Source organism: Truncatella angustata, assembly GCF_020726525.1.
Source record: "Truncatella angustata strain MPI-SDFR-AT-0073 chromosome Unknown BKA67scaffold_2, whole genome shotgun sequence".
Lineage (NCBI taxonomy): Eukaryota > Fungi > Ascomycota > Sordariomycetes > Amphisphaeriales > Sporocadaceae > Truncatella > Truncatella angustata.
This window is the reverse complement of record NW_025763382.1, coordinates 2,309,218-2,329,406: the sequence shown is the minus strand read 5'-3', so window position 1 is coordinate 2,329,406 and position 20,189 is coordinate 2,309,218. Positions and strand designations below refer to the sequence as shown.

Below are 20,189 nucleotides of genomic sequence, written 5' to 3'. Positions count from 1 at the left end.
TGACTTGAGTCCTTACGAACATACACCGGATCTCAGTTGATGATGGCGAAGGGACATTCAGTACGCTCTGACTTTGACTGCTACAGACACTCCTGATCCGAGTATATAAGAACAGGTCCCTCTCATCTTCTGCCAACAAGGACTCACAGCACCACAACAATCCAACCATCTCACTACTCAGTAACTCAACTTATTTAAACTCTTTCACAGAATCAATCTATCAAAATGGGCTTCACCTGGTACTCCGGTCCTTCCTCGAAATTCCCGCCGCAATCGCAGTGGAAGTCCTTCGAGGAGATCTTCAACGCCAACAAGCATGAGATGTCGCTCACTGGTGACACTGGCGAAGATATTGGCCGTATTTGGAACGCCGTCAAAGAATGCGCCAAGATCGGCGTCGAGGAGCGCGTCATCTTCGCCATTATCATGCAGGAGAGCACCGGCAACGTTGGTGTTCGCACCACCACCAACGCCGATGGCCACTTCACTGCTGGCCTGATGCAGTGTGATGGCTCCCCGGGCTTCCCCGGGCAGCATGGTTTGTCTCAGGTATGCCTTTCTCTTCAACTCAGAAGATGGATCCCGGAGAACCAGGCGCTAACATGTTTCTAGGAACAAATCACCTCCATGGTCCGCGCTGGCACCAACCACTTCAAGCTCAACTTGAAGGACTTCGGTAATGCCGACAATGCCGATACCATCTACAAGGCTCTCCGTGAATACAACTCCGGGTCCGTCAACCCCAACGATCTTAGCGACGGACGTGGTGCTACTGCTGCCTATGTCAGTGACGTTGCCAACCGTCTTCTCGGACGCACCCCTTAGGTAGCGCTGGCGGTACCGCAGCATAATTAGTTCTTGACCTGTGGAGTGGGAAAATGTGGCTGGGCTATGGGCTAGGCAAACAATACAATCATTTTATCATAGTCTTGGCAATGGCTCAAACAAGCTGGCAAGTGAACGTAGGACGTGATTTGCGATTGTGAGGGGAGGCATGGGTCATAATTTCGATTATGGACAGTGATTTGTAGTTTAGACTAAGCTGGCCAAGTTTAGATTGATGCTCTTATGAAGATAAAGTTTGCTGGAGAGTCGATAACTTTAGTGCCCTGCTTCCATAGAAATGTTTCTTTGTTATGGGTATTGAGGGGGGTGGGGCTTGAACCAGGTGCACTACTGTAGTAGGCACCAGAATGCGAGAAAGCTTAGCAGCTGGTAGCGGACCTGTCACGCTCTGAACCACGGTGCCACATTAGCACTTTGGCCCTCTACAGGATAACTAGGTTAAGTTAGTAACTGGACGCAGTTCTAGGGCGTCAACTCTAGCGGGCCGCATGCAACAACAACCACGACCGAGTCAGGTCGTGTCGCTTCGGCCACCGGTTTCGTGCCGCAATTGCCATCCTACATCCTGCTGCCATTGCAGAAAAGCCGTTCGTGTCGTTGAATCCTCAATCTTTAGTCTGTCAGAGTCGATACAGAGCAGTATTTGTTGCTGTGTTGTCTGTCAAAGCGGAAGCATCACCACAAGCCCATTGGCGACGGCTGCATCGCCATTGTGAGATCTTCTCCATCCCAACTGTCTACCTCCTTGGACAACTAGGTATCCATGCCAATAGGTGCTTCAAATAGTGACTTTGCTATTGACCTGCTGTATTAATCTTATTGGATTGATGGAAACATGACCATTGAATCTCCATTCGAATTTCTCCCTTGCCACAAAAGACACGACCTCAAAAAATGCCCGGGTACAACAGTGGCATGAGCTGCAAAGATGGGATTGTATAAGTGACACCAATGTGGCCTTGGTGGGACGAATGTATTGATCAAGTTGCTTCTCATTTCATCAGGAGGTGAATCACGTTTAGAGGGAAGGTGAGACCACAATCGGCAACTAACATTTTTCGTGTATCCATTCACTCGCTCCCTGCTGCAGGAACAAGTCAGAAAGATGAAAATTTTAATGCTCCATTCAGTCTGGAACGGCGGTTGCTGGAATGGCTCAAGCTATCTCCTCTAGGTTGTCGAAATCCTTGGGTCCCTTAAACTTCTCATAACTACGCTCAGAGCAAAAGACACACCTTATATTATTCTTCCCAATCTCATAATTTGCCTTTCGTTTTTCTTCTTCTTTCGACACGTCATGCTATTGCCTCAGGAATCATGATACGTTCCGGGCGCCTTTCTCACGGCATGGCCGTGGCACTTGCAATCCTATTTCTCCTATTTCTTGCATCTCGACATCTTCGATCCGTCAGTCCTAGCTACCAATTTGGCTACAAAAGCGAAACACATTCAATATACAGTTACAAAAAAGGCCAGCAAACGAATACAGAAGATATTGTAAACGCCAGTACTACAACAACAATTCAACATGTCGAGGTTCCGCAGCCTCCTGAGAAAGATCCGTCTTGCGCATGGCTTCCAGATATGTCTAACATCTTGCTCATCATGAAAACTGGCGCGAGCGAGGCATACGAAAAAGTCCCGACACAGCTAGTTACCACGTTGCGCTGTCATGATGACTTCCTTATCTTCTCAGACATGAAACAGAGCATAGCCGGGGTCGACATCCACGATAGTCTGGAAACCATGCTGCCGGAGGCTATGGAGGGCAACCCTGACTTCGATCTCTATCGTCGACAGAAAGCCTGTGCCGTTGACCAGGAGAAGTGTAACAAGGAAGCCGAAGGCTCCTCTAGCTCGGAAGGCTGGAGTCTCGACAAGTACAAAAATATCCATATAGCGGAGAGAGTGTACGATATGCGCCCCGACTACGATTGGTACATTACGGTTGATGCCGACACCTACGTGCTCTGGCCAAACCTCGTCCAGTTGCTTTCTACTCTTGACCCTTCGCAGAAACACTACATCGGAAGTGTGACAATGATTGGAGACTTTCCTTTTGGTCATGGCGGAAGCGGCTACATCCTATCCCAGGCAGCAATGAAGGCTTTCGTGGAAGAGAATCCTGGCGTGGCGAGCAAATACGACGTACAAACTCAGAAGACATGTTGTGGTGACTATATGTTTGCAAAAGCCCTCAATGACACCACCGGTATCAAGGTCCAGAATGTGGTAAGTATTATCGTCCGCTGCAGACTCCATATGCATTTTAATTGTGTCTAGTGGCCCACTATCAACGGCGAGAAACCTTTCACTCTCCCGTTTGGTCCAAGTGAGTGGTGTCAGCCCATCGCGACGATGCACCACATGAACTCTGAGGAGATATCCACCTTTTGGGAGTTCGAAAAACGATTCTACGAGTCCCAGGAGCCAACGTCGAATCACACCCTACTTCTCAAAGATATCTACGAAGAGTTCTCAAGACCAAGGCTCGAGGCCAAACGCGAAGACTGGGACAACTTGAGCGAAGACGTTTATTACCTCAACGCTAAAGCGAATAAGTACGAAACGTGGCAATTAGACCGCGCGAAGCAGGGCGACCTGTCTGACACTGAGGAGGACGCGCACATGAGTTTTGAGCACTGTGCCAAGATGTGCGACGAGGTTGAGGAATGTTTCCAATTCCGTTTCCAAGATGGTATCTGTTCGTACCAGAAAGGTTTCCTTCTCGGCCATCCCAAGAAGAAAGACCCGAAAGAAGACGAAAGATGGATTAGTGGATGGCCAGTGGAAAAGATTAAGGCTTGGGTTCAAGAACACAGACATTGCGACAAGCCTCTTTGGCCAACATTTGACTAAGAGCAAGACATTTCTACAGATGAGTAGGCTTTTGTATACCGAAGCACTCAGTTCTTAGGTGGCAGGAACTTGTAAATAGACCATATCTATATTTATTGTGAATGGTTTTCATGGACGCAGATAAACATAAACATAGCATTGTCACTCTTAGTCTTTGCAAACATGTATCAACAATGATTTTCAACTCAATAACTCTATCTCTATATGACCGGGATATGTGCTTGTGGATTGTGATTGATTATACTTGCAATTCATCTATTCTGACAATGCTACGGCACAATGGATGTGAAGAAGGAACAAACACACATTTATGTTGGACAGCTTCCAACAATTGCTTACAGTAAACAGAAGATAAAAGCCTTTGCAACCATTAATTCATTTGACTTAAGATGAAAGTACACTTTCTTTTATCTCAAGAATGGTATTTGTTGGTCTTTATGTATGTTGTCATCTGGACCTGATGAAAACATAGAAAGGCGACCTATTGCAACGTGCCAGCCTTCATGCAACCAATTCCCTGCATAACCCGAAGAAACCATTGTGAGGTGGAGTTTGAAATGCTTGATTAGTTGACTTGTGCATCCTGCTGTCAACCTGGTTGCTGAGCCGATTCTGGTTGCGCGTTGTTGTTCGTGGACCCGACCTGCTTGCACTCAAACATTCATGAAAATTTATCTCAATAGGACATATGTTGACTCCTCATCGTGAAGTGTGCCCCTCTGTTCTTTCGTCTAGGTACACTCTGTAAATATTTCTTGTCTTCACTTCCTTGAGCATAGCCGCCCTGTTCGCCTGCCTACACATGCCTGAACCGGACATATTGCTCTGGATCTAAAAAGGGCTGTTCACTCATGTCAAAACAACGCAGCAATGGTCACCAAGTTCGTCAAACCTAGTGTCGACATGGATATGCCGCCCAGTGGCAGCTTGAGCCCTATTGCTCGTCAATATCTTTCTGGTAAGGCTTTTACGCGGACGAATAGAGAAAATCAGCTAAAATACTCCAGGCTTGACCTCGCCACAGAGACCTCTCACGCTACCAGGATGCACAGCAAATGATATGGAAGAAAAGCCTATATCCATCTCAAATGAGATGTTACAGGCTTATGTCATGATGCGCGGACCTGGTCAGGGCTTCGGTACAGATCCGGATGATCCTCTACTTGACTGGGTCCTCCTTCGTGACGAGATCGAAATGAGGGAGGGAAAGAAGCTTGGTGGAGGGAAGAAAGACATCCGGAGGTGAGCACAAGCATTTAAATCCACTAACGCTGAATACTCATCTCGCTAGGTTGCTATCAAACGTTAATCGCGTCCTTCACTCCGAGCAGTCTCCCAAAAGTTCGCCTCAAACTAACGTCTTCGAATTGCATCGTCCTGATGTCAAACATATCCATCCTCCTCAAGGCATGGACTTATCCATGCATATGCTCAATGCTTGCTGCGACGACTTCGAATTCGAAGAGGATGGAACTGATGATGAGGAGCACGTTCCCCGTGGTCGCATCTCACCTTGCACATTTCTTGCTTGGTCCAAGGGCTGTAAGGCCTGGGAAGAGGTCGGTTCCAGGAGACAGAGACAAGAGTCGATGGCAAACACAATGACAAGTCGTCGTCGACCACAGTCCCCTGAGCTATACAGCACTCCGCCGAGCACATTGCGACGTGACCGCTGGCCCACGTGGAATCGTCATCAGGATTGTATGGAATCTGGAACACCGCTCTCGCCTTACTATCAAGTGCCTTCAAGTCCTTCGATGCTTTGGAATGCCGAAGGCATAGACGGCGATCGAATGGAATGGAAGCCGCAGTTCGAGGATTATTATAGGCGCATGGACTACAAGGCGGCAAAGAAGTTGCAACAGCTCAAGCAGTATGGCAACGTGGACTCGGAAACAATGAGTCCTATGAGCAACGATGTGTTCTTTGCCCAATTGAGCCCTTCTGCACCCCAGGCTCAGAACCATCGCCAACGAAATATGAAGTCCGAAATTGATGGAATAGTTGCTGACGACATCAAGGAGCTTGACCCCAACGCCGATATCAGTGCTGCCAGAAATGTCATTTGCGATCAACGTGTCCGCCTTGAGGCCGCAAAAGCCGAGCACGATCAGATTTATCGCACTATTGATGAGCAGGCACAGCGCATTCGCGATCTAGAGCTGGAAAAGCAAATTGTTACTTTGGCAGTGTGGAATGTGCAGAACAAGCGCGAAGTGGAGGGAGAACAGCGGAGATGGAAGCTGATTCACGAGACTCCCGAGGAGAAGAAGCTCCGCCAGCAAGTGCTCGGTCATTTCCGCCACCATATCAAGGATATCGACTACAAGAACACCATGACCAACGCGAAGATAGAGCACGACCGCAAGAAGAAGGATTCTAACGACCAAGTAATACGCAAGCTTGAGAAAGATATCCTTCAGGCCTGTGGAGGTGTTGGCAAGTCTCACCCCGAAGAGGTGTATGATGAGTTACGTGAGGGTGGAGAGTATCGTCCGATAGATCCACGAACAATATTCCATCACGGCTTCCAGTTTGGATCTGCGTACACCGACATTGCCGCCCAGCGTTCACCGCTAAGAGCCCCCAAGGATGGAGAACAGCGACAGATGGGAGAGCAGCAAGAACAATCACAAGGTGTAGAGCTTCAGGGAGACATCCCGCAAGGAATGCAGTACCCAGCGCAATTTTCTTCATTGTTCTACCCACATATTGGGCTCGGCCCTTATGATTTGTACGGTGTCCATGGCAGCGACAATCATTTCGATATTGAGGCCCATCAGACAAGCATTCACGACCCTGAAGCCAGCGACAGCAAGTCAGACAGTGACAAAGGCAGCGAGCTAATGGATACTGAAGATGTCTACGACGCTCAGGGCTTTCCAATCTCTCCCAGTTTAAATGTGATGTCGGTTTCTCATCAGACTGCAACATGCGCCGATACCCCCAGCAGGGCTAGCATGGAACCCATTGCGAACTTTCCGTGGACGATGCCATCCGCAGCTCCGTTCAACGACTAAAATCTCGACAGCAGCTTCGATTTTGGCGGGAATATAATGCCTGCTCATTGCCAGTCTTCGCCGACCTCAGTAGAGCAGCAACGAGCTCTCAACTTGTCACCCATTCGGCACTGGAGGATCGTTAGAGTCTATCAATGGCGACTTTTCGCGCGGGGATGAATACTGGTGAATATAGCAGTGAACAGGTCAGCGCGGATCACTCTCCAGGAAAATGAATCATAGTGGTGAAGGAAATGCTCATTAGATTCAGGGAGAGCGCTATTGGAGTACCACGGCACTTAGTCATAGAGTTACCGCTTTTCATAAGAGGTACATCAAGTAGTTGGCATTCGTAATATGGAACGGTATATGTTTCAATGTCAGGTGGAGCGCGGCAAAATGTAACAGAAATGAGCTGAATCACTTGTCATTTGCTCGGAAAGGTTGGGTGATCCATGAGTTCCCGGAACGGTCAATGGGCTGGCATGATTACGGAATGATACGCTGAAAGTCAGTCCCGCTGAGATCTGGGTGTCATCAGCTAAGTCCCCTTTTTTTGTCTCCAGCTTATAGGAGAAGCCCCCCTGCTGGACTCTATTCGACATCTTTACGTCTTATTGAGACACCACTCGATGGATGACTAGGCTGCCAACAAGGTAGCTGTGCCTGGATCGGTGTCATTACACATTTTCCCAAATTGATTAGATACCAACAAAACTGTTTGTCATATCGACGTCGATACACTGCTCAGTGTCTGCAATATCTCAAATGATCAAAACGGCGTGTCCAGCCGGCATCACTCAATTTCCACAACAACCACGGCCTGTGCATCTCGGGAAACGCCTCCGGCAAGTCATTGTTCTTCATCGATGCGGCTAACCATAATGCAACATTTCTGACGTGTCGGAAATTCTGAATCTTGCTTTTCCTTCCAGACGTAACAGAGGCAAGTAAGACATATGTGAGAGAATGAGAAATCGGGAAGCCAGGGGTGACAATGCGCCAGGGTACCTTTTCACTGATTGATATGTGAGCTGAAATGATGAAACTAAACCCCAAAGAGCGTCAAGCATATCCCAACGCTATTACAACACTCACCCACCATACCAGCCAACTGCGGCATGGTATCGAACATCGGTCTGGCAGCTAGCCACTTTGTTACACGCTCTATATTTGGATTCGAGATAGCAAGCAATACGAAAAGCTTGCCGTTGAGGGCGCCACTGATCCGACTAGTTGCCCTTCTATGACAGACCTCAGTGGTAATTACAGCAGATGCAGTTGATCGGCAGTGGACACCGTATTTCGCCCAATCTCCTGGGCCTGATAGATTCTGGTACAAAAGGAGTCCTCATTTTAATATTGATATGTGATCAGCCTATCTCGATACGTTTATATCATCTCCTTGATGCAAGGGCCTCTATTGTCAATGGATGCTACTGGACTTAGATATTCGACAGTAATGTCCTTGAAGGCGCGCCAAGTTCTTGTGGCCGCCACCCGACTGGCTCACTGCATCCTCAATGCATCCACATTTCGCAGAATTCTCAGGTAACAAAACTTTCTTGCTCGATATAGCCACAGGAGGCAGTATGGCAACTGTAAAATAAGAAAAACAACCCGCCAGCCATCAATTGGCTCGGAAGGGGTTCCTCGGTGAACTCGAATCCACTTTTGACCGATCAGGAAAGAGGTGCCGTTGCATTGCTCTTCTGCAAAACACTGCATCTGCAGATGTCCTCCTCGGCGTCCGCTTCCCATTGAGTATGACATATCATATCGCTTGGGGGCTTCGTGGCACGCATAAGAGCTGCATAGCTCCACAGCATGCACTGTGAACGGCATGATATAATCAGGCGTGACCTCCAAAATGGGAATGCTTTTCACCCCTTGAACATTTTCGAACAAGACACACCGAGTGTTAGGCTGCATGGTACAAATTTTTTTTTTGTTATCTCTGACAGCCAACTTCGCTTATGGTGCAACACAACAGCGAGGCGTCCATGACAACAGAAGATGCAAAAGCATCCCAATCGGCAAGCGATGAGTTCTGACTGGACAATCCCCAAGTGCCACGCCACGGGCATTGGCACCCTGCTACCCCGGTAGCGAGAGACAAAACCCTATGCGAGTATTCGGCTAGTGCTGCATGTGGGCAATTATGACAAGGGCGTATACTGAGAAAAAAAAAAAAAGCCAGGGCCTACGCTGCCACGACATTCCCCGTCTGCCACCGGCCGGATCGACTCGGCAAGGGTATATGATCACCGCAACAGAAAGCCGTTAGGCTAACGTGAGTTCCAAGGCAGAAACCAGATGCCATGTGTAGATACTAGACCTGAGTGCCAAACCGTGCGTGGTGGTGTGCGGATCGTAAATGCCGACGGCAACCCGCTTCAGAATGGAGATGAACAATGCTCATCTCGCACAGCCCGGCGGACAGTCATACGGCAGCTGACGGGTCGGAAAGTTGATATTGAAAAGTTCTGGACATCCACGGATGAGAAGGGAAATCTGCTGGGATTCAAGGTTTGTTGGAAAGGCTGGGATTCCAGGATTCAAAGCTCCAATTCTTCTGTTCTGCACATGGCGAGACCCCCGGCCCCAATTAAAAACCGGGGGTTCTAGTTCGGTTTATAGTTTCTGTCATACAGGCGTTCTAACCACTGATTAGTACGGAGAATTAAAAATCATCGACGTCCCCCCAAGCTAAGGCAGTTTCGACTCAAAAGAGCCTACAAGCTGTGGAACCGCTCTCCACATTTTGACAGCTCTGTCCTTTTTTTTCACCTTCGGATCGCTACGGAGTGTATCAAGGTCAAAAAGCCAAGCCTGAGCCAGTCGTCTGCTGGCACTACTTGGACCCTACAAGTCACCCAAGCTACTGGAGTTTTAGCGAACACATGCTATAATATCCCGAGGGTAACGAACGGAAACCTTTCAAGCAGCATTACTTAATAACTCAAGCTGCCAGACAATTTTATTCTTTCTGGATTTTTTTTTTCCAAAAATAAATAAATATCATTGCCCGAATGAGTCAGCATGGAGGTGGTTTCTATGGCTACCATCCCAGCGGTAACATGAGCTCCCCAATGACAGCAGGTAACTACCAGCGGCCGTATGGGCAGCCGGCCGCCGATGTCTTCACCCCCGAGATGCGGGATCGGCAGGCGCGGGGCAAGGACCCGTATCAAGACTTGGGGGACTCGTCAGATGCGAATAACTGGGCAGGAAGACGCCGGTATGAAAGACATCCCACAATACAGCAAAGCAGGGTGCCTTGACTCCTAAGCCTGTCTGTTCTTTGTCTCACAGTTCCAAGGTGGCTGACGAGAAATCACAGAACAAAGGAAGAGCCCTTCTCCATTGTGGAGCAGCGACGGCAGGCTGCTGAGATCCTTGACAACCCGGAACTTCTCCTGACAAATGCACAACGCGATAATGAAGTAAGCTAAGGTCTTGCCTTCCGCCCTGACGGTCTGTCTGCAAGGATTTATAAGCCGGGCGTCTCATCCTCGCGTTTCAAAGCGCAACCTTTCACACTTCAAGAATAACTTCCTGATTGATCATCGCAGTCCATTGCAGCGACAAGACTTCGCTACACACGCCAGCTCTGTGGCGTGGAAGAGCCAGCGCGATCCTCAAATCAGCGCGTGTCTACTTCCAAGTCGTCTTCATCTCATCACCATAATAGCACCAAGAGCCGAGGAAACACGCCATCAAAGCGCCGTAGTAGCGGCGTCGACCGTACAACTAGATAGAGAGCATCGATGCATCGGTGGGGATCCTATTGCTACCCCTTCTCTTTCTTTGAGTATCAAGACGTGTTTTGAGATTAGTAGGCAGGGCGGATGTCATGGATTTCTTCATACTGTTGGTTGGCTTTTGTGAGTTCTGCTTTGTTCTCTCTCTCAAGGGGATGTTGGTGTGGCGGCTATGGTATGTGATACCCGAGTAATGGTGGCAATCTGCTTTTGGGAGACTCGTTCGAATAGGAAATGGGCTAGTTCTGATCCATGGTGAGACTATATTGATGTTTCCGTCTTGCACCCTCTGATGAAGTCATGGTGGCGCGGTGTTGACCTTGTTCAACCAGGCGCGGAAAGAACCTGGATGAATTCGCCGCTGTGGCTTTCATGTATAGTTGTGCACTAATTGGCGCTCATCAAGTCCCAGATGAATGAAAGCGCACTTGATCTAAAGGAAGGCTCAAATATACGAAACAAGGACTGATCTGGGATGCTGTGAGTAGTCGACATTCCAAGAAGTATCAGAAGTGACAGTTTAATCTGCAAGTTTGTAACACCCTACACGCCCGGCTCTATTGCACATCATGAATACAGGCCTGACGCCCCAAAAATTCCAGGAGCGCCTATAATAAACCAGAACGCCCAAGGAAAAGATGCCGAAAGCCCGCAATCCCAAGCGCAATGCTAATTCTCGATTCAGCTCAGTCTGGACCAGTCTCCCTCAACCGTGTTGCTCATACAGCAGCGTATCCGCCGCGGCCGCCACTGCCTTGAACTGTGCTCATAACCCGCCTGCCCCAGTCCTTCATGAGGTAGGGAATATCGCGGATCGTGTCACCGTGAGGTAGCAAATCCCAGCCGCGTGCTCCATACCGGTTGTAGTTGAGCCATGAACCGAAGATGAGGTACGAAGCTGTACCAAGAAAGCCACTATATGATGTCAGTGACCTCAATATACCCATAGATGAACTTGATCAGTAATCGTAGAAGACTCACATAATAACAATCCAAGTGAAAAAGCCCCAGTGCTCGCTTGGCTTGCCATCCCCTGGCCTTCCTCCCTCGCCGCCCTTATCACCATCACGCTTTTGGCATGCATGCTTCGTCTTCCATGTCAGCCGTAGTATATCGACGTTCGTATCGGAATCTAGCGGGCCGTATGAGTTGAAAACGAGTGCCTGGTTTGCGTTGTCGCCCAGTTGTACCGGCTTGTTGACCTTGTCACCACCGTCGCCTTCCTTCTCGCCGCCATCCTCGTCAGCGGCGTCGAGGAGCTCCAGGCCCGTCAAACTCCTTCGTTCTGTCGGCGTGTCATCATCGCCCGGGATATATTCATCCTCGGCTTTCCATTCACCCTCGGTGCCTTCCAGCTCGGCATCACAGACGAACTCGATGATCGCCCTCTGTTGTCTCTTTTGTCCATTACTCCCGGTATGCCAACCACCCTTGATGATAATTCTCACACCATCCTTCTCGGCATCCGAGTTGGAGTCGCTGGTCGGCAAGTAAACAGCCTCGTTGTCCAGGGGTCCACCACCATACTGCGCCAGCTCGCCGGCTATCGCCCACGCCTCGTTGAAATCATCGAACTTGTCTTCGCCACGTTTACCGACGATACGCTCTATGGCGCAGACACGCGTGCTGTGGGGGCACTGCTCTGTCTTGCTAACGTCGTCCTTGCGCTTCAGGCCGCGGCAGATGTCGGTCGTGAAGGTTGTGTTGTGGAAGTTGGGACCGACCGGCTGGCTGATGGTCACCGAGTGGGGGCCACCCAGGGGCGACAGGTCAAACTTCCGCTCCGAGGCCACGATTTTCTTGCAGTCCAGCCACGATGCCGCTGGCGCAGCAAGCAGGAGGGCCGCGGCAGCCGGAGACCGTATTTGGGAGAACTTCATAGTGCTGCAGGTGTCGTAGAGGCGAGGACGAGTGGCTCAGGCCTGGATGCAGTGGACGTTCGGGATGCAAGTCGCAAAATGTGTTGTTTCCGGACTGGGGCGTGCTTGCCGTGAAGTGAGTCTCTGAGACCTACTGTGAGCCCAGAGGGAGTGGAGCAGGATGATCTAAAAGGTAACGCGACTTTGCCGGGGTCGGGTGAGCAATGAACGGAATAGTGAAGGAAGTGAAGGAGAGTCACGAAATTCTAAATGTGTCGAGCAGTGCTTCGGATATCAGGGAACACGTTCAGGTCATAAGTAGACACTAAGTAACAAGGTAGAAGGAGCTCATGTGCTAAACCAGGCCCAGGAGGACTGACCTGATCTCAATGTTATTACCTGGCCAGTGCTGGCAGCTCTGTCGTCATTGCGCCCCTACCGAAACCGAGCGTCACGTGACTTGGCGGTAGTCTGCAATATCCATTATGCTTCATTGCGTCTCCTGTTACTGGAAGTCATCCTGATTTATGGCCTAACATTTCTGGCCGTGGCTACTAGTAATACCTGATTATTGCCGTCGAAGCCCTACTAACCAAGCAGCAGCTGTCTAACGTTGATAAGTCATTCTCAAGGTGCTATGCTGCCGCTCGAGCTTGGCGGATTCCACTCGCTTACAATGGCTCAATAGAATAAATGTGTCATTATTGTTCAGTACATCTGGGAGGACCGGGGGTTGCTATCATACAATTTCTCCGAGGCTTCTATTGGGTTTCATCCTCTCAAAATGGAGAACTCATACCGCACCGCTCATAGCGGCTAGACCTTGAAATATCGCGGCTCTTTATTCCTCCTGTCTTTCCCAGCAACGAGCAATGTACAAAATGTGTAACTTACAAGCAGAACCTCGCCTCGAGTCTTGAGTGGCGCATCGCAAATCTCAAACCATTGCAACCCTGTCCCTCTTCCAATGATAGCCCTCTCCTTTGAGCTCCCATTCGGGTGAAATCAACCGCGCAATTGGATATAGTCTGGGGTATATGAACCAAAACCCTGGAAACCCGTCATGATGACAGAAAAAGCCATAAAAGAACCGCGACCATCCTAATTGCTCCGACCACTTTTTCTGTAGAAAACTCCCCTGTACCAAGAAGAAAACCCATTCTCCGTGAACGCCAATAATATAAAGCGACTTTACTGCATCAATCGCACAAGCCATGCCACATCATTCATGATCTTCACGGCGTTTCGCGCTGGAATGCCCGTAAAGCGTTTCTTCATGAAGTCCTCAACTTGATGGATTGTCGTGGGCCTTCCCTACATGCCCATGCCATTCATATTCTGCATGCTTTGTTGCATCATGGCTTGTTGTTGCTGCTGCTGCTGCTGCTGATTCCGCATTGCTTCTTGTATGGATGCAACAGCTCTACTGTGGCAATTGGCATGAAACTGCCTATGTATTTCAGGCGGTATGGCTTGCACGCTGCCGTACTTCGTGGCCAGATTCCCGATGTTTTGCTGATAAATAATGCGCTGTCTCTGTCCAACAAGCTGCTGCATGCCCGCATTACGCACCGCTGCGATCTGTGGCTGTTGTCCATTCTGCTGCTGCTGTTGTTGTTGTTGCTGCTGCTGCTGTTGTTGTTGCTGCTGCTGTTGCTGCTGCTGCTGCTGTTGCATCTGCATCTGCTGCTGCAGTGCGGCCATCTGCGCTGGATTCATACCGTTCATGCCGTTGACATTCATCATGTTCGGGTTGCCCATCTGAGCCTGCATTTGCTGTTGCTGCTGCATTTGCTGCATCTGCCTAAGCTGAACCTGTTGCTGGGCATTCAGCATCTGGGCATTGCCGTTCATCATTTGAGCGTTGTTAGCATTCATCAATTGTTGTTGTAATAGCCGTTGCTGCTGGAGCTGCTGGAATTGCGCAATCTGCTGTGTGTTTTGACCATTCATCATTCCACCGTTTATAGCTGCCATTTGTTGCTGTGCAATGCGTTGTCGTTGCTGCTGCGCCAGCATCTGAACAGCCATTGTATTGTTTTGCATAGCCATATTTTGCCCACCCATAAGCATCTGTTGGCCCATGTGCTGGCCCATGCCTGAATTCTGCGCCATCATAGCAGGTGGCGGACTGGCTTGAGGCATGCGTGGAGTTTGCATTGGACGGTTGATAGGCGTACCATGCTGCATTTGCGGTGTCGCGCTTGGCATTCGAGGGGTCCCGCCAGGATGACTCTGTTGGCTGCCTCTTGCAGACATACTGACAGCCATGGGCGCCGACATGGGGTGGTTTTGAACCACTGATGGTGGTCGTGCTGGGCTGCCACCCATTGCAGATCCCGTCTGCTGCATAGGGTTGCCATTCGGTACCATAGGCGACGACATATGCTGCGGTGTGCCTTGGCGCACCACGGGCGATGAAGCTGGAGCTTGAGATACTCCTTGTGGAAAGCGGTGCTGCGGTAAAGTATTTGGCATGGTACCCGGCGTGGGGTGACTGTGTGAAGCCTGAGAAAGTTGTTGTTGCATATTAGGCGGTGATTGCGCCGAGGTCACTTGTACTTGAGCTTGAGCAGCAGCCTGAGCTTGCGCAGCTGCTTGGGCTTGGGCCTGTTGCTGAGCCAGAACACGTCGCTGGGCTTCTTGCTGCTGGCGGGCCTGCTGCTGCCGAACGGCTTCTTCCCTTCGGAGCTTGTCGGCAGCTTCTTGTTGGTTTCTCGCCATAAGTTGAGCCTGCTCGGCTTGCTGCTGTTGTTTCTGGATAGCAAGTTTACGTTCTTGTTCCGCTTGTCGGGCTTTTTCTTGCTCCTTCTTCTCGGCATGATCCCGTTTGATCTCCTCGATGACCTTGAAGCGCTCAAACCTGACATCAGCCGGTACCGATTGCCCGGAAACTTCAGCGCCATCGGCTCCACCCTGTGTACCGCCATTGTTGCCAGACAAGCGGTCGTCAAAGGTAAGCATGAATTTTTCGTGGTCAGCAGCTGCGGCCTCATCAGCCGCGCGTTCCGCAACCGTTCGCTTCCTGGTCTTCGGCTTGGGTGGTTCATCGGAGTGCTTCTCATCTACCAGTTGGCCCAGTAAAGATATCAACTCTTCCTTGTTCTTGGTCGGTTCCAAATGAAGAGGTTCCATAGTGGCAAGCAGAATTTGACTCTCTGCAGCGTGAATGCTTCTTCCGTCGAGTTCCATGCGCTCCTTTTTCTGTTTCTTGGCAGGAGGTGGCATACTTCCGATCGTGGGCGTCGGTGGTATTGGCGCCGAGGGCGTTGGCGGAACATTGGCATCAGGAGCGCCTTGTGGTGTTGTCGTCTTGATCATCAGATCCGCGTACAGACTCTGGGAGGTCGGATGGAGAACAACAGTGATAACTTTCGGCGTTGCTGGGCCTTTCTTCTTCTGGGTATCAGGAGCCGTAGGTGCTAGCATGTTCTCCTTATTGTTTCCATCTGCGTCAGTACCCTTAGCATTAGTCCCTGCTGTTGGTGGTGGATCCGTATTCTCCTTGGGATAGGGTGCGTAAGGCGACGGAGTAATGTATGGTGTATAATTATGTATCGAGAAAGGCGCAGTCTTATTGGCAGATGGACTTGGTTTGGCGACGTCTTTGGATTGAGCCGACGACTTGTGGTCGTGGATCTCGATGATCAAACGGCCATCGTAGAACGAGATACCTTGGTCTATAAAGTAAGGTAAGAGGTCGTGCGGCAGAGTTCTGGCGCGTACATGATCGAGGAATATTCGCATGGGTGACTTGTAAAGGAAAATACTATCTTGCTGATCAAAGCGGAAGTGTGTTGCATGAAGATGTACAATAAGTGACGGCGGGTTGCCAGCATGCTTCTTAAGGATGTACTGGTCCGTAATAACTACTGAAGGATAAGTATCCAAGTTGACAAGCAGCGGAGGAGGGCATTTACCATCTGGGCGCGGCCCGAGTGACGGAGGCAGTGCACCATCTACCGCTTGACTCGCAGAGCGCAGAACATTGGACCTCCCGCTTCGTTTGTCGGTGCCAGCGCCAGCGCCCGCAAGCTGTATAGACTGCTCTCGTCGTGGGCGGTTTGGTGCATTGCGGTTGACTCCATTGACGGAAGCCGAGGTAGGAGTTGGTTGCGCCTTATTGCCGCCGGTAGGTGTGCGTTTTACCGACATGGATGGTGACTGCGACGGTGATGATCGGGAAGATGGCGCACCATTTGTTTGTATGCCCGGCGGAGGAGGTCGCTTTATCTTGGTGGTATTCGAGTTGTGGTTGTGGTTGTGGTTGTGGGTGTGGTTGGGTACGGGAGTCGCGGTGGCAGTCGCGACCGGAGCCATCATTGCGAGTGAAGCAGACTGCACCTGCCTCGTGTGTCCTGTGAGTATGAGCCTTCGCTTCTCAAAGAGTCGCTAAGCAACCCTGGACAAGCAAGAAGCCGTCGTCGACTCGGTCATGGGTTTATCTCTCGATACGATGTCGCGTTGGAGTAAAGGGTGACCGTTCTTGTTGGTGGGTCACAAAGACGAGACGAGGCGCGTGTAATACAAAGCCAAGTGTTACTGAAGCTGAGCTGGGCTGGGTTGCGTTCGTGACGTCGCCCCGAAAGCCGAGGACGGCAATCGCGAGGTCGCTGTTCCTCGACCGAATGTGACTGTTGATCGCTTGTTGCGACGTAGCGAATGACTTGAAGTGAGCCTGACCTGCTCCGTACAGTAGCCCTGATCCTGATGAGATGTCGTCAATGGCCTTTGAGTGGGGTTGCCTTTGAGTGTGGAAATCTCATTGCGGCTCAACGAGCGATTTCAAGCCAAAGACAAGGAGTCGAGCCACTAAATTTACACAGTGGGTCCCACCTTTCTCCGCGCTGCTGTCTAAGTGTCTCCACGTGACCTCCCATATTGACAACAAATCCGGGGTAAGTCAGCCATGATGAAAAGGGCAGAAGTTTCCCTTCCAAGATCTGTCTCGTATCCACAAATTGGAAAACGTATTTTCCGGTCGTATGTCTCGCACACAATCAAGCGTCAACGATTATAGACAGCAAAGCTACAAGAAATCTGTCATTTCATTTTACCTTGTCTTAGTTCATGAAGCACCAACCAGGAGGAGAACTGCTTTCTACCTAGATAGCCTCGAGATGTCAAAGCCTCCGGGAAATTACTTGCAGGATCCGTGCTACGTTGCGGTGTTTTGCGAGTTATGCAACTTGAACATACACTGCTCTGGGCTTGCGTGAGCAGCCTTGCGGTTATTGTGGCGGTCGTGTGGAACTCTATTGAAGTGGCCCTGCCAGATGCCGCTTGAACCCAGAGACGAAATGCTATATGCTCGTGTGCCGACAGTAAAGTTTGTAGGGGTCAGGACAAATTGTCGTCGTGTGAAGCAGATAACTGTATACCACTTGTAGTCTCATATATGCAATGTATAAGCCAGCTCGCCAACGTCTACCAGGTTTATTCACGGGCTTTGCCAGCCGACAGAAAGCCGCCTTTTCCTGAACGAAGACATACCGTCAAAATAAGGCTAGACTAAAAAGGAACCTACAAGGTTTTGTAGTTGTTCATAGCAGTCTATTAACGATGCCACAAAAAGGATCATCGCAGTTACTCATCAGAAACAAACCCCCCACTAAACCAAATTGCAAGTGGTATTCGTGCTGAGAACTATATACGCAATGACTACATATCGACCAATTCAAATATCCTAGCCCAACGTTCCGGTCATAATCCATTCTTAATCGCTAGCCAAGGGAGTTCCTCTTTTCTACTCCTTGCCTTGCACGCGACGCGCCCAGTCGTCACTAACACGCAGACTATCAACCACAACGACACCTCTTCCGCGTCCCACTCTGTCCTCTCTTTGCCACCATTTTTCAGGCCTACTGGGCCTCTCAGCCTCTGACTCGCTATCGGCAAGACCTCCATGGCCGCCGTCAGCTCCAACGATTAGAATGACGTCGTATCGAAGCCATGACTGAAGACGTGTGATGTGTACACCATTCTCGCCAGCTAGTGATCCTTGCAGGTAAACGACCTCGGGTTGAAGGTGGTGTAAGATATGAACATGACCGTTCTCTGATGTGAATGGCATAATCATGGTTTCCTTCTCAACCAACGTCAAAGCCTGCGAGTATACGGCGTTGAAAGCTGCATCGCCGTTCGATTTCAGTCTGGTGATAGTCAGCGTAGGGATCATGGCAGACTAGTGCAAGCATTGAGGTACATACAGAGGGCTCTTGGTTTCTTCGCCAGGGGTCTGGGCCTGGTTATGGCTAATGTTTGAGAATGAAGAACTCAGAGAAGCTGGAGGCAGGTTACTTGCCGGCGCTTCAAGGGCGGTATCCTTGAGACCTGGCGAGTAGATCAAGACGAAGAGCTTGATCTTGGAGAAGTCGGTGTTCCGGGGGATGTGCGATAAGATGGACTGTGGCACCATTAGTAAGACTGATAAGGAAGCAATGGAGTATCTCAGGTGTACATACCGCATGCTCGTGGAAACTATCTTCATCGAGATCGTCTATGCTTGTATCGGCTGAGACGACTACAGCCACCGTCTTTCTACGTTTACTAGGGTCGCGTGATAGGCCTGGTTGTTTGTCTTTTCCCTTTCTAGATTCTGCCTCTTCTGACCATGTTTCGTGATCGGCATATGCATTTTTGTCTTCTTCTCTTATAGCAGCCAATGCGCTGCCCATAGCCGCGCCAACAGCGCCTACACCAGCGGTCACAGCCTTGCCTGCATTGCTGAAGAACTGCTGAGGGCTAGGCGTTCGACGCAACGCGCCGGACATTGTAGTGCCCCAACCGGCATTTTGTTGCGCCTCTAAATGCGCATCGGTCACGCCGTACGTAGCGCTTTCGGCCTTGGAATATCCGTGCTCGCGGTTGTCGGCGCCGTATGCTGGGTTGTCGCCGTAGTCTGCATTCTCATAGTCGAGGTCGGCTGGCGGTGCCTCTTCTTCTTCGTCGCCCTGCCGCTGGCTCCATGCCCAAGCTGCTACGCCGACTGTCGCAACAGTGAGGGTCACGGCTAGCGGAACCCAATGGCTCCATACGCCTCTCCGGCGGGATCTTGATTCGGACGACATTTAGTGGTTCAATATCATCGCATAAACCATTACTGCCTTCAATAACAGGCCTGAGTACAGCAGCGACAAAAGATTGGGATCTGCGGCACTACAACATCAACACAGCTCGAAAGGTAGAAGCTGGTTCCCGACGTAGACGTCCAAGACGGCGGGTGGCTGGTGTGCCATTGTTGACCAACACGGCTGACGGACCCATGACAGCTGGGACGTGTCGGGCAAGAAACCGAGGCCGATCTGTTAGCGGGGCAACCCTGATCAAGGCATTAACGTTAAGTCGTATCTGACTGCCGAACATGTGCCGACTAAGCCTTCCATTATGCACATGGACCCTCTGTCATTTCATTGTCATAAAAAGCCAGACTCTTCAGCTTCGTTGATGTCACTCAATAAGTAAGACGAAGTGTGTAACAGGGGATACAGAGGTGAACAATGTTGTTACTAATGTATTGTGGAAGGAAAGCACGAATCGAGAGGAGTCTCCAGGAAGACGTGTTATGTAATTGGTGTGGTCCGTTTGGCCCCACATTTCTGCATCATTTGGCGATGACTCTTCAATGAGAATCTGCAGAATCACAGCTCTGCTTGATGCCTTTTGCACCAAAAGCACAGTTCTAAAACTCACATCAGCCTGGCCACTCAAGTTGCGACAGGCCAATCAGCAAAGGAAAATCTTTTTATCCCTTCGAAACCCTGAAATCGAGGCTCATGCTCTAAGAAAGTGATCGAACCTGGTCCAAATTCTCACCCCACCAAGCACTTGCCGTTGGGCTTCTCGGCGTCGCAACACAACGA

At 50.1% G+C, this 20,189-nt stretch overlaps 7 protein-coding genes across 7 annotated transcripts; 4 read left to right on the top strand and 3 right to left on the bottom strand.

The window, feature by feature from the left end:
- The first annotated feature begins 68 nt into the window (after positions 1 to 68).
- On the top strand, positions 69 to 1,017 carry BKA67DRAFT_173283 (uncharacterized protein). The gene is made up of 2 exons (XM_046095234.1): positions 69 to 549; positions 613 to 1,017. The coding sequence occupies exons 1-2, from the start codon at positions 226 to 228 to the stop codon at positions 823 to 825; spliced, it is 537 nt and encodes a 178-aa protein (XP_045961125.1). The 5' UTR covers positions 69 to 225; the 3' UTR covers positions 826 to 1,017.
- A 1,413-nt stretch (positions 1,018 to 2,430) lies between these two features.
- On the top strand, positions 2,431 to 3,705 carry BKA67DRAFT_655195 (uncharacterized protein; the record flags this gene model as incomplete). The annotated part of the gene is made up of 2 exons (XM_046106712.1): positions 2,431 to 3,078; positions 3,130 to 3,705. 2 exons carry the CDS (start codon positions 2,431 to 2,433, stop codon positions 3,703 to 3,705), a joined length of 1,224 nt encoding a protein of 407 aa, XP_045961124.1.
- An 870-nt stretch (positions 3,706 to 4,575) lies between these two features.
- On the top strand, positions 4,576 to 6,725 carry BKA67DRAFT_642969 (uncharacterized protein; the record flags this gene model as incomplete). Its single annotated transcript, XM_046105816.1, has 3 exons — positions 4,576 to 4,663; positions 4,713 to 4,947; positions 4,997 to 6,725. The coding sequence occupies 3 exons, from the start codon at positions 4,576 to 4,578 to the stop codon at positions 6,723 to 6,725; spliced, it is 2,052 nt and encodes a 683-aa protein (XP_045961123.1).
- A 3,011-nt stretch (positions 6,726 to 9,736) lies between these two features.
- BKA67DRAFT_655193 (uncharacterized protein) lies at positions 9,737 to 10,159 on the top strand (the record flags this gene model as incomplete). Its single annotated transcript, XM_046106711.1, has 2 exons — positions 9,737 to 9,945; positions 10,048 to 10,159. The coding sequence occupies 2 exons, from the start codon at positions 9,737 to 9,739 to the stop codon at positions 10,157 to 10,159; spliced, it is 321 nt and encodes a 106-aa protein (XP_045961122.1).
- A 1,028-nt stretch (positions 10,160 to 11,187) lies between these two features.
- BKA67DRAFT_655192 (autophagy-related protein 27) lies at positions 11,188 to 12,348 on the bottom strand (the record flags this gene model as incomplete). The annotated part of the gene is made up of 2 exons (XM_046106710.1): positions 11,188 to 11,383; positions 11,450 to 12,348. The coding sequence occupies 2 exons, from the start codon at positions 12,346 to 12,348 to the stop codon at positions 11,188 to 11,190; spliced, it is 1,095 nt and encodes a 364-aa protein (XP_045961121.1).
- Positions 12,349 to 13,641: 1,293 nt separating this feature from the next.
- On the bottom strand, positions 13,642 to 16,647 carry BKA67DRAFT_655191 (Spt20 family-domain-containing protein; the record flags this gene model as incomplete). Its single annotated transcript, XM_046106709.1, has 1 exon — positions 13,642 to 16,647. The coding sequence occupies one exon, from the start codon at positions 16,645 to 16,647 to the stop codon at positions 13,642 to 13,644; it is 3,006 nt and encodes a 1,001-aa protein (XP_045961120.1).
- Positions 16,648 to 18,073: 1,426 nt separating this feature from the next.
- On the bottom strand, positions 18,074 to 19,397 carry BKA67DRAFT_655190 (uncharacterized protein; the record flags this gene model as incomplete). Its single annotated transcript, XM_046106708.1, has 3 exons — positions 18,074 to 18,479; positions 18,537 to 18,733; positions 18,792 to 19,397. 3 exons carry the CDS (start codon positions 19,395 to 19,397, stop codon positions 18,074 to 18,076), a joined length of 1,209 nt encoding a protein of 402 aa, XP_045961119.1.
- Positions 19,398 to 20,189: the final 792 nt, after the last annotated feature.